We start from the raw sequence: 13059 nt of genomic DNA on the forward strand, positions 1-13059 counted from the left end.
TATGGGTTCCTGCTCTCACTCACTCTGGGACTGTTTTACCCAGAACCATACCCAATTGGACCCAGTGAGGAAGTCATATAAATTTGTAATCTCTGACTTTACCTCACCTTTCCTTCCTATTCAGACACAACACCCAGGGGGCCTTCCTTTTTATAAATCCTGAGGGACACAGGTCCACTCAAACATTTGGAAATCAGGCATACATTCCAACCCAGTATATAGATAGATAGATAGGTAGATAGATAGAGATATCAATATCAGTATCAATACAGATAAGAAGCTGCATTTAAGAGATGCTGAACTTATTTTTTTGGAGAGTCTCAAGCAAGAGACGGGCCTTGAAGTCTCTAATAGATAACAAACTCACTCATTTTGCAAGTGCGCAATCAGAAGAATGGATCATTAATCACACTAGAGCAGTAAAGAACCCCGTGAGGTACACCAGCGGAGAGCAGACAAGCATTCCTACCGACACAGTGGTGTCAGTCCCCTCTGGCTGGAAGCTCCAGGAGACTGAGGTCAACGTGCCGGTCGTGTTAGTAGACTTGAACTTGCATGTCAGCTTCCCTTGTGTCCCATTTGCCACGAAGATTTCTTTTGGTGTATACACCTCCAGTGCCGATACACCAGCAGTCACTGGAGAGAAAGGAACAAGGAAAGCTTAAGAGTAGGATTTAGCATGAATACCACTGTGCATATTTATCAGAGGACAAAGAAAAGATACAAGAACATTACAAGATGTATACAGTAATCCATCACCACTGTGTACTATACATTTCTGGCAGAATATTATATAGCCAGGTACTTCCTACAAACTAAACCGCTGAGAGCCTGGGATTTTTGTTTTCTAATAAGAAGACATTTTTACTGGTTCAGTTATACCTAATATTTATGTTCTCTTTTGAATTAATAGACTATTTTTCAGAGCAGTTTGAGGTTTACAGAAAGTAGGGAGTTCCCACATATTCTCTCTCGCTTCCCCCAAACCCCAGTTTCCCCTATTATTAACATCTTGCATTAGTGTAGCACTAACGTCAAGAATATTCTATATTTGGAATCATTCAGTAAATGTAGCCTTTTCAGATTGGCTTCTCTCACTTAGGAATATTAATTTAAGCTTCCTCCATGTCATTTTGTGGCATGAAAGCCCATTTCATTTTATTGCTGAATAATATCCCTTGTACGGATGTACTACAGTTTATCCATTCATCTACTGAAGGACATCTCACCATGCTTCTCTGATGGTCTGTTTTTAATGATGTGGAGGCCATATTTTTACTTCTTTAAATAGTTCTCATATTCATCTGCTACATTTCAATTTATATCAAGTTGATCTTTTCTCATCTTCCATATATAAAGCAATCAAAACTGTTTTAGGTAAGATATCACTTTATTTTAAAGCCATGTTTATTATTTAACTAACACTTTTCCTATAAGGTATTTAAGGCAAAAAAAAAAGCATAACATATCTTGCTTTCATTAGTGAAATCTTACCTACCTCTGGATTTCATTGTGCTAGATACATGTGTACTCAAGAAATAACTGACCACACTGGGTCACATATTCATTTACTCACTGAGTTTTTTTCAGTTAGCTTAAGCCCAGGAAGTAGTAATTAAAATGTCTATCACTTGGCATATAAAAATAGCTCTTTTTCCGAGATCTATAATCAGAGGCAACTGCAGGAATTATTAAGGATTCCTGCTAAAATAAAATAATCTTCACGCAAAAAGAGACCCTTTCATGGACTAGAGAAGGTTAGAAAGAAACTTATTTGGCCTAAAAGTGGAAACAATTAGAGCTAATATAGAAGAGATTAAAAACACCCATTTTCAAAATAAGGTTTTTTTAAAGAAATAGTCGGGAGAGAATCCCTATCTGCAGTGTTCCAATTATTCTTAGAATGTAACAGACAAGCAGAATAAGGAAGGGTATTGTCACCCAGGACTGACGGTCATATTCAGAATTGTTTCTTCCTGAGGTCTTAACTATGACTCCAGGCCAAGGAGAACAAGAGTACTCCCCCATTCCTCCTAACCATCTTCCAAATGTTTATCCTCACGACACAATGGGCACTTTTGGCCATTCTTCTAAATAAACTGATAGCCACACTGCATCAAGCAGATTTTTTTCTGCTAAAGAGGGTGGATTATTATTATACGGAACAATGGATTATTATTCGTGGTCCAAACCTCAAAACAAGCCCTTCTTTTAAACAAGAAGCCAACAAAAGACAGTTCCTTGCTATTGTGGGTAGGCAGAAAAGCAGCCCCAGGGCACTTGAGTTCAAAATGAAGGACAAAGCATAAAACTGGACAATTTGAGTAGTTTATTCCAGGAAGCAGCACTGGTTTGTAACCCTTATTTACTCTGTGTGATTTTGACTAGTTTTCTCCACTGGGATGAGCACTGCAAGGAAAGCCACAGTCTTTAAAGTCAACAAATAAAGTTTCTCAAGGATTTTCTCAAACCAGATCCCTGCCACAAGGCCTGGCTGCAAGAACTGTTACCCTGAGATGTTATTTAATGATGCAACTAGGCCAAGTGCCCAAGTTTACAGTCATGGAATTTTGACCAAAAAGACCAACCAAATGCCTAAATGGGCTTTTAGACAATCTATTTAAGACAGACAATTTAATTATGCCAAAGCTGGTTAATAAACAAGTGGCTTTTAAAAACAACAACATACCATCACTCTTTGGCTAATTTGGACATGCAGCTCTTAGAGCCAGGAAAATGAATTCCAACTCCAGCCAATCAGCCAGTTGCAGAAAAATAAAATAACTCCATACATAGCTAGTTAACTTCCTCTTGTCCCTGGCTCTTTCTCCCACTCTTGTCATAATTCTTGGAGCTTCCATTAGTCATAGGAAGAACCTTCCAAAACCCTGATCTCTTTGTTTACCTTATCTTCTCCAACGATCTTATCCTCAGGCCTATCCCAGCTGCTAATTCCCATAATCATACCCTAGCCCAGGGCTTCTCAACCGTGGCACTATTGACTATCGGGCCAGATTAGTCTTTGCTGTGGGGCTTGCCTGTGCGTTATAGGATGTTTAGCAGCATCCCTGACCTCTACTAGGTGTCCGTAGCAGCTTTTCTCATTCCAGCTGTGACAACCAAAAGTGTCCTTAGACAATTGCAAATGTCCCCTCCTCAGGGGCAAATTGCTCCTGGTCGAGAACCGCTGCCCGAGACCCTATCATTAATACCTGCTCCCCCTCCACAATCTTAATTTTCAGGCTCTCTACCCTCTGATTGACCACTTCTGACTTTCCAGAACATTTCCTCCAATATCCTGATTTTATCAATCCTTCAGCCACATTAGAACCCAGAATCCATCAGTCCTCCAATCCTTTTACTGTCTCATCCCCAGCATGTCTCCACTGGTCCCGCTCGGATTACATCCACGGTGCAGCACAAGACTCATCCCCTGGCTGCACCGTCAGCCCCCCTGCCTCTCTCTCCTGTCAGCGCATTCGCCCGGCCAGAGCTCAACTCTGGTTAAGTGCACTTCTCTATCCATTCTGCATCTCTACCAGGGTGGCTGACCATAGCTGGAGAAAAGCACACAATCCCGCTGACTGGTTTCACCTTAAATTCATGACCGCTGACTTCAAAGAGGACTCTTAATGGTGCACAGCAATCCTCCCACATTTCCCTACTCCACCTAGGCTCCACTCTCCTAAATGACTATTTTATACTTTCCTCTCTAACCTCAGCTGTGGACCTCCTCCTGCTTCTCTCGCTCAGCTGACGACTGTGCTTCCTGTTTCCCTAAGAAAACAGAAGCAATCACAAGAGAACGTCTCTGTGTCCCCAACCACATCCTACCCTCACCTTCTGCATCTGTGCCCTGTCTTCCTATGTGGGCAATGTCTGCACTACTCTCCACCGTGCACTGGATCTCATCTGCTCTCGCGCACCTAGGGACACTGATCCAGCAAGTCTCCCTTTTTCTCCTGAAGATTTCATTCTCTACTGAGTTACTGCCATCAGCCATAGAATTACATACATTTATATCCCAACTTTAGGGGAAAAAATCTTGACCCTGCATTGCCCCACAGCGAAGATCCTTTTGCCCTCCTCTAACTTGTAAATCTTGAAAGAATTGACTGTAGTCACTGTGTACAGTCTCCCTCCTCCCACTATCTCCTGAAGAAACCCAGTTCAGGCTTTCATCCCCAGTACTCCACTAAAACTGTTCTTGTTAAGGAATCCAACGACCTCCATGTGGCTAAACCAACAGTTAATTCTCAAATCTCATCTTATTGATCTGCCTGCATTTGATACGATTGATCACTCCCTCCTTTTTTTCCAGTTTGGCCTCTGAAACATCACCCCCTTTTGATTCTCTCCTCATCTCATTACCTGCTCCTTTTCTAGTCTCCCTGACCTCTACATGCTGGACAGTCCCAGATCATCCCTCTGACCTCTTATCCAGTCATTCTCTTGGTGACCTCATCTATATATCTATCTATTTTGGCTGCACCATGCGGCATGCAGGATCTTAGTTCCCCAACCAGGGATGGAACCTGCACCCCCTGCAGTGAGAAAGCAGAGTCCTAACCACTGGACCGCCAGGGAAGCTGGTAACCTCATCTAGTTTCAGGGCTTTAAATACCTCCTAAATGCCAATGACCCCTGTACACACACACACACACACACACACACACACGCATACGTATTCAAATGTTTATCCAGCAATGTCACTCGGATCTAACTGGCATCTTAAAGTTAACAATGTCAAGATTGAACCCCTGATTCCCACCTCCAAACCTGCCCTTCCATGGACTTCTCCATTTCAGTAAAGGACAACTCCAGACTTCCAGTGGCTGAGGTCAAAGCTCTGGACAACTCTCTTTCTCACAACTTACCTCTAAGCCGTCACAAAACATGCATCTCTACGAAAAACATATCTAGAAGTTGATCTCTCCATGCTCTTTCAGTGCTACCATCTTGGTTCAGGCCATCATCATCTTTCACTCAGGTGCTTTCCGTGACTTCCTAAGCTGGTTCTCTCTTCCACCTCATCCACTTAACTGCAGCCACTCCACGGAGAGGCCAGAGAGATCTTGGTAAAATGCAAGTCAGATCTTATCTCTCCTCTGCTCAAAACCCTCCAAGTTCCCCACATCAGCCAGGATCAGGTCTAGGTCCTCACAGTGACCCACAGAGCCTGATGTAAGCTAGCCCCCGGCCACCTCTGAGACTTCATCTCCTACGCTTCCTCCCTAAACATGCTGAGCAGCCACCTTGTCACCTTGTTGCTCCTCTGCCTGTGATGAGAGCCCCCAGGAAAGAGAGTGCTACGGACAAGGAGACAGGAAGTCATGATGACATGAGAGTTGAGAGAAGGGCATTCAACCAAGAGAACTGCTGGGAGTCAGGTGCTCTGCACAGCTGATCTCAGGGAGAAGTTTCAGCAGAGACCCGTACTTGAAACTGCATGTGGTTACCATGCACATCATAGAAGCCCAAAGTGCTTACAGCAGTTTCTGATCAACTGCGATGAGCATGAACGCCAGCAAAGTTTCTCCTACGTGGGGAAAGAGAAGGAAAGCACAGATCTCCCCCTCAGACTACATTTCATGCAGCCCAAGCCAGGGATGAATTCACTGGTTTCTTAAACAATTGGGAATGGTTTGCTTTGTCAGCCTTTTCTTTTTTTTTAAGTGACTAGGGGTATTATGGAAGTACATAGTAAAATTATTGTGAAATTCAGATGGCTTGTCTTCAGAGTCATAAAAGAGAGTTTTAAGGGGCTAGTTAAAATGGCTCAAGAACGCAAATATAAAGAGCACTGAGATGTAGAGAAACTATTGTTCTAATCCATGTCATCCCATGTCACTGTAGACTGGACTCCCAGTCTGAATAAGATATTACATAGGTTTTTTTTTAAGCCTCAGATTTACAATTATGGTATAGTGGCAAAAATCACTGTGAAAAGTATTAAAACTTTAGTTTAAAAACTCATTGATGGGGAGGAAAAAGTCTCCTGTTGAATCTTGGAAAAACCAATTGCCTCAGGAATAAAAACATAGAAATGAAATGAAATGAAATGAAATGAAATAAAAAGATTAAATGATATACACATGTGTTTACAACCGGCCAACTCTGGATTCTGAGTTACATATTAACTTACAGATAAACTTCAGAATGGTAACAGGAGCTGAGCTTACTTTCTTCCTGTGGAAGGAATCTTGCTAAGTTACACTACGGTTCAAAGGGCAAGAAAACATATAAACAAAAACAACTCTTCTTCTGATGTGCTCTGGGAAATAAATTTCTAAAATGCACCACTTTTGTTGCCCAAAAGTATCATTTAGCAGTGGAGTGATAATGACCCTCAAAGTAGGAGATCAATTCAAACGAAAAAAGCCTGCAAAATCATTTGACAAGTAATCAAAAAGTTTGTGCAATCAACTCACTAAGGGTCATTTCTACAGTAGTCAAATATGATACCCCAAACTTGATATTCTTCCATTTTGGATGGAAACCTGAACAGTTTAGGGGAAAAAGGGGGGGTAGGGTGCAAATACAGAATACAAACAACATCCATCACAAGCACAAAAAAAGCAAATTCAAGAATGGTTTGCCCAAAGGGCTATTTCCTGACATGATCTATTTCGATATTTTGAATTATTGAAGTAATACAATGTCAATCGTGTCTTCCAATGTCAATCATGTCTCATGTTAGTACATGTCAGGGTGACCTTTACACCAGTAAATTCAAACTCTGATACCACAAAATCATTTAAAATACACTGGAGTGGCATTATTACGAATGAACAAACACTTTCATGGCCTAGTTTAAAATAACAGTGTTTTCATTGTTATTGTTAAAGCAATTCCTTGCCGTGTTACCGCTGAGTCCATGTGTAATACACCCTGGTTTGTAAAAACCTTACCCTTTTAACAAACTCTGTTAAGGTTTTCCTTGAAATTGAAAGGTTTTTGTTTTGACTTTTTTTTTAAAAGTACTTTGACGTTACCAGTATATTCTCCTCTTTAAAAGAGTACAATCAAGCAATTTATTCAAACAGCTTTCCAGGCTATTTCTTGTTTGCTGTTGGTACACAGTGATAATCTGATATTGTAATATCTCCTAGCGCAAGCGTAAATATGACCTTTTAAAACATAGTAAAAGAGAGGGACAAAAGAGAACACTGAACACAAAATTCAGACTAGTGGTTCTGATTGGAACGGGGTGTATGGAGCAGGATGTGTGCAGCACACCCTGTTGGTCGTGTTTAATTTCCTAGGCTAGGTAGTGAGGGCATGGGAGCTTGTTTTTTTTTTTTTTTTTTTTTGGGAGCTTGTTTTTTAATGTGTACTCTGCAAAGTGTATCGACGTGTGTGCGCACACACACGCACACTCTCTTTCTTCTGTATATATTTTATTTTTCATAATAAAAACTGATTTTTTATTAAAGAGAGAAAGGAAGACATCAGTAGGTGTTAAGAGATTTACTTCTTTAATTCCCGAATGCTCCAGTGAAAGCATCCAGCACATGATTCCCTCCCAGAACAGCTGTGACTCCTATAAACAGGCTGAATAAAGGGAAGCCAACAGACAATGCGTGTCGGTGGAAAAATTGCCGGGGTCTAGTCAGAGGCCTCACGCCCCCCTCAGCACCAGGCCACTCTGCAGCTGAAGGGGGCTGCTTTCTGCCATGCATCAGGGCTATTCTGGACCTGCTTCAGTTGGGTGGCACAGAGTAAGGGGAGGCTAAAAAAATATACTCTATTCAACGAGCCATAAATATTAAAAAATTAAGCTTTTCATTTGTCAGAAACACGCTCTTCCGTACGCTTTGTCTGAAGTTATGCTTCAGGCCACAGTCTAAAAATGACTTCCTCCCAGTGTCTGCCCCACATCCCTCACCCTGTGCCCCTTTACATCCTGCCTTTCCCGTCAAGGCACCCTTCACACTCTACGGGAGGGACCTGCTGCCCGGAACCAGGGGAGGGCCAGTGGCTGTGTCCACCTCGTTCACCAAACCACCCTCTTTACCTCGCAAATGCCTGCCCCTGTCAGTGTGCTCGACAAACATTTGTCCGAAAGTTGGAAAAAAAATGAATGAATGAAAGAAGGACAGAAGAATAAAAGAGACCAACCACAACTCATTTACGCTCAGCCATAAAAAATTATACTTGCTTCACGACCAATGGCTTCAGCATAATGCCCAACACAAAAGGAATTTCAGAGATTACTCAGGATCAAGTTTGAATGCTGACATCATCTTAGAGGAAGTTTAGATAGGTTTCCTCCAAGAGTCACCTTCCTATTTCGATGAGAAAATCCCAAAGGCAACTCATCTTTTGAAATGTTCAATTAAAATTAAAAAAAAAAAAGTTATGTACTTTTACTAACACACAGGATTACCAAATTCCTCTCAGAGCTGATTCCTTCTACTCAGATCGATGGCCAGCTGGCCACATCTTTATCCTTAACCTTTTTGTACCAGCAAAGGTCTTTCTGTTTCTCATATGAGAGATATGCAAAAGGTCCTGAATCAGGCTAGTCATTGAACTGATCACTTGACTCCTTAAAGCCCTGGTATTTCTTGTTTGCCCTCCTCTATGTACGTACTGTTCATTTTTCTTTTCTGCCACGGCTTTCCTTCTTTCAATCAACCATTATCCTTCAAACCATGCTGGGACTCGGCTTCTGCCCTTAATGGACTGACAGTCTCGTGGAGACAAATGAACAAACATCTACAGTGCAGTGCCTGGCCCCTGGGATGCACCCGGGCTGGTGCAGAGACAGGGCACAGATTCCACTAAAGACCAAAGTCTCCAATCAAGTAGTCAACACAAACACCACAGTTGTAGTCAACCTGAATTGTATCATCTGTGTCCAAATGTTTGTCCAAAACTGTCCAAACATTTCTCAGTTCTTAGCAAGGAGATGAAAAGAAGACACTTTGGGGAAGAAATCAGATCATTTTACTTCTGACAGATTATACTGGACTAAAATGCTCAGCATAAAGAACATGTTGAGGGCTTCCCTCGTGGTGCAGTGATTAAGAATCTGCCTGCCAATGCACAGAACACGGGTTCGAGCCCTGGTCTGGGAGGATCCCACATGCCGCGGAGCAACTAAGTCCATGAGCCACAACTACTGAGCCTGCGCGTCTGGAGCCTGTGCTCCGCAACAAGAGAGGCCGCGATAGTGAGAGGCCCGCGCACCGCGATGAAGAGTGGCCCCCGCTCGCCGCAACTGGAGAAAGCCCTCGCGCAGAAACGAAGACCCAACACAGCCAAAAATAAACAAATAAATAAATTTAAAAGAGTTGCTATTACAAAAAACATTAAAAAAAAAAAAGAACATGTTGAAAGCTCTGGGGGCGTACCCATGGATAACAGAATAACACTCTCATGTGCTTTATGCTTTCCAGGTGCTGAAATGGCATATCAAAATTTCTACTAAAGCAAAAGACCACTGTACTGTAAATCTGTATTTCCAAGCTCTCAAATTTATTTTATCAGAAGGCCTACAGTATGTTAGGAGATATTTGAACAAAAATGTAATCCAAACTAGAAAAGGCTAATACAAAATATTACAGGAACAGGGGCTTCCCTGGTGGCACAGTGGTTGAGAGTCTGCCTGCTAATGCAGGGGACACGGGTTCGAGCCCTGGTCTGGGAAGATCCCACATGCTCGCGGAGCGACTAGGCCCGTGAGCCACAACTACTGAGCCTGCGCGTCTGGAGCCTGTGCTCCGCAACAAGAGAGGCCGCGATAGTGAGAGGCCCGCGCACCGCGATGAAGAGTGGCCCCCGCATGCCACAACTAGAGAAAGCCCTCGCACAGAAACGAAGACCCAACACAGCCAAAAATAAAATAAATAAATTAAAAAAAAAAAAAATTACAGGAACAGCAAAACAAAAGATGGTAAAGTATGTGCCTATGTTCGATGGCAAGAAGGGTACTTCTTGTCTCCAAAATAGGACAAAAGGTAAAGAAGCAATGGACAAACCATCATTTATTAAGTGCTTACCATGGGTTAAACATTATTAAACTGTGGCACATTTATTATTTTTCAGCTTCACTGTTGGGTATTACCTATCGGACGGAAGCTCAGAGAGGTTAAGGAACTTGCCCAAGTGACTTATTCAGCAGCTGTGGAGCCAGAAGTTGAATCTAGGACCCTCAGACTCCAAAGCCTAGCTCTTTTCACTATGCTGATTACCAACCTTTAAGACAGTCCTTTATTCAAACAAAATCTTATGGGGAACCCAATATATAATGGAGATAGAGGTAGTTTTCATATACAAGTCAGGCAAGAAGTACTCAAAACTTACAATAATAAAGTCCCAGAAGTAGAATACAGCACAATGGTTCTCAACCTTCGTTATATTTTGGAATCACCTAGAGAGCTTTGAAAATTAGTGAAGGCTACTGAAACTACTCTGTATGGTACTGTGTACTGATGGGTATATGTCATTATACATTTGTCCAAACCCACAAAATGTACAATACCAAGAGGGTACAACACCAAGAATGTAAACGATGGACTTTGGGTGATTATGAGGTGTCAGTGTAGATCTACCTATTGTAATAAATGCACCACTCTGGTAGGGGATGTTGGTAACGAGGGAGGCTATGCATGTGTGGGGAGCAGAAGGGATATGGGTGTATGGCTATATGACCTCTCAATTTTTCTGTGAAAAATAAAGTCTATTTAAAAAAAATACTGGACTTCCCTGGTGGCGCAGTGGTGAAGAATCCACCTGCCAATGCAGGAGACATGGGTTCGATCCCTGGTCCAGGAAGATCCCACATGCCGCGGAGCAACTAAGCCCGTGCGCCACAACTACCGAGCCTGTGCTCTAGAGCCCGTGGGCCGCAACTACTGAGCCCGTGCGCCACAACTACTGAAGCCCACGTGCCTAGAGCCCGTGCTCCGCAACAAGAGAAACCACCACAATGAGAAGCCTGCGCACCACAACAAAGACCCAACACAGCCAAAAATAAAAACAAATAAATAAATGAATTTATTAAAAAAAAATACTGATGCCTAGGTCCTGCCCCTATGCCTACGGATTCTGATTTAATTAGTATGGGGTGTGGCCTAGGCATCAAGATTTTTAAAAGGCCCTCAGGTGATTCTACACTTGTAACCACTATCCAGTACACCAATGAGATGCTGGACTCTACTTATGATACTATAATAAAAAACACCATGCCTGAAGCAGATGAGCCAAGCCTTGCCTGGCATTTGATTGAATGTAGATACAGGTATGTTGACTTGTAAAATATAAGTTAGTGCACACGTGTGGACCTGAATTTTTCAAAAGACTGGGGCGATGGTCTACTACCCTCTTCATCAAACGCACACTTACAAGTTTAAATGTATACACAGAAATTACAAAAACGTGCTTTATTCTGAAGAATGCATTGGCTGCCAGAGTTAACATGGTGGTGTTCTCCAAAGTCCCCAAATCATGTATATAACTTCATGTCTGGCACATTGTTCCTTATTATTATTTTAATGGTTAAAAATATACTTTAGAGGACTTCCCTGGTGGCTCAGTGGTTAAGAATCTGCCTGCCAATGCAGGGGACACGCGTTCGGAGCCCCGGTCTGGGAAGATCCCACGTGCCGCAGAGCAACTAAGCCCGTGAGCCACAACTACTGAGCCTGTGCTCTGGAGCCCGCGAGCCACAACTACTGAAGCCTGCGTGCCTAGAGCCCGTGCTCTGCAACAAGAGAAGCCACCGCAATGAGAATCCTGCGTACCGCAACGAAGAGTAGCCCCCGCCCCTCTCAACTAGAGAAAGCTCGCGCGCAGCAACGAAAACCCAACACAGCCATAAACAAATAAAAATAAATAAATAAATTTATTTTAAAATATATATATATATATTTTAGAAACAAACAAAATGTACATCAAACATTTGGAAATTCTAAAGCACTGTTCCTGAAATCCCCTAGAAGTCTATTGAAGAGAGCTTGAAAACCACTTCTCTGCTTGGTTTTTGAGAAGTTCAGGTTTACTCTAAGTGTGTAAAACCAGTGTCTGCTGCCATAGCAACCTGAAACTGGACAAACAGACTAACCACATTTTAACCACACAGGGGGAAGTGAATTAAATGAGGGAGGAAATACTTCAACCTTTTTAGGTCCATAGGTACTGTCAGAGCTGATCTTCTACCTGGTAATTCTTTGGACAGGTTCTTAATTAAATGCAAATTTCTAATTTCTTATTTAAAACCCAGTTTAAAAGCTCCCTTATTGCTTCCAAGCTTTTCAAAGTAACATCCCCCCTTTCCTGCCTTACATTTGGCGAGGGCTACTGCTGGTGAGCTGGTATCAGCTTGCTCTTGCTTCCTTCAACATGCCATGCAGTTGGCATACCTCTGGGCACAGTTTGGAATGAGGCCACCTCTGAAATCCTACAGAATCTCGACTCCACCTAAACAGGAGTTCAGGAAAACCCTCCCTGATCTGACCACCTCTTGCACCCCACTACTCAATGTTTCTCGTATGCCTCTTCAGTACGCTGCAGTCTACTGAAGCTACACCTTCAAGTGAGAAGTCAAAGCTTTTTGGTATTTAGCCCTGCAATTGTCTTGAACTCCACTATCACTCAAGACTCTGAGGGATGGAACCTCATCTTATTTGGCCTGTGTGCGCTGAACACATAAGACAATTCCTGGTGATCAGAAAGTTCTCAAGGATCATTTAAGGAGTAAACAGACCAATAACAGCTGTATTTTTAGGATTCCTATAACGTGAAGCTTTGGTTAATGAAATGTATAAGCACCTTTAAAAAAAAAATAAAGAAACCAAGTTGCCCTTAAATGGAAACCTAATCCTACTCAGTCAAACTCTCTCTGGCTCTTAGAAAACTCTGGCAAAAGAGTCCAGATTAATCAGCACCAACTTATCAATGCCCCAAAGAGTTCAAAGTATAAATGCTCACCTTTGGACAGAAGTAAAATATGGGACAAGAATGGAAATGTGTGCCCCCTTTCCTGTGGAGGTGCAGGCTTTGTTAGAATAAAACAAAAAAAGACAATAATATCAATTAAATAACTCTTTCTTT

At 42.3% G+C, this 13059-nt stretch overlaps 1 protein-coding gene across 1 annotated transcript in view; it reads right to left on the minus strand.

Moving 5' to 3' along the window:
* Positions 1-13059, minus strand: part of MPZL1 (myelin protein zero like 1) — a 61715-nt gene that overhangs the window by 20661 nt on the left and 27995 nt on the right. The window contains exon 2 of the mRNA XM_061183140.1: positions 470-636. Coding sequence (XP_061039123.1) covers positions 470-636 — 167 coding nt within the window. The remainder of the gene's footprint in view (positions 1-469; positions 637-13059) is intronic.

This window comes from Eubalaena glacialis, chromosome 3, assembly GCF_028564815.1.
Source record: "Eubalaena glacialis isolate mEubGla1 chromosome 3, mEubGla1.1.hap2.+ XY, whole genome shotgun sequence".
NCBI lineage: Eukaryota > Metazoa > Chordata > Mammalia > Artiodactyla > Balaenidae > Eubalaena > Eubalaena glacialis.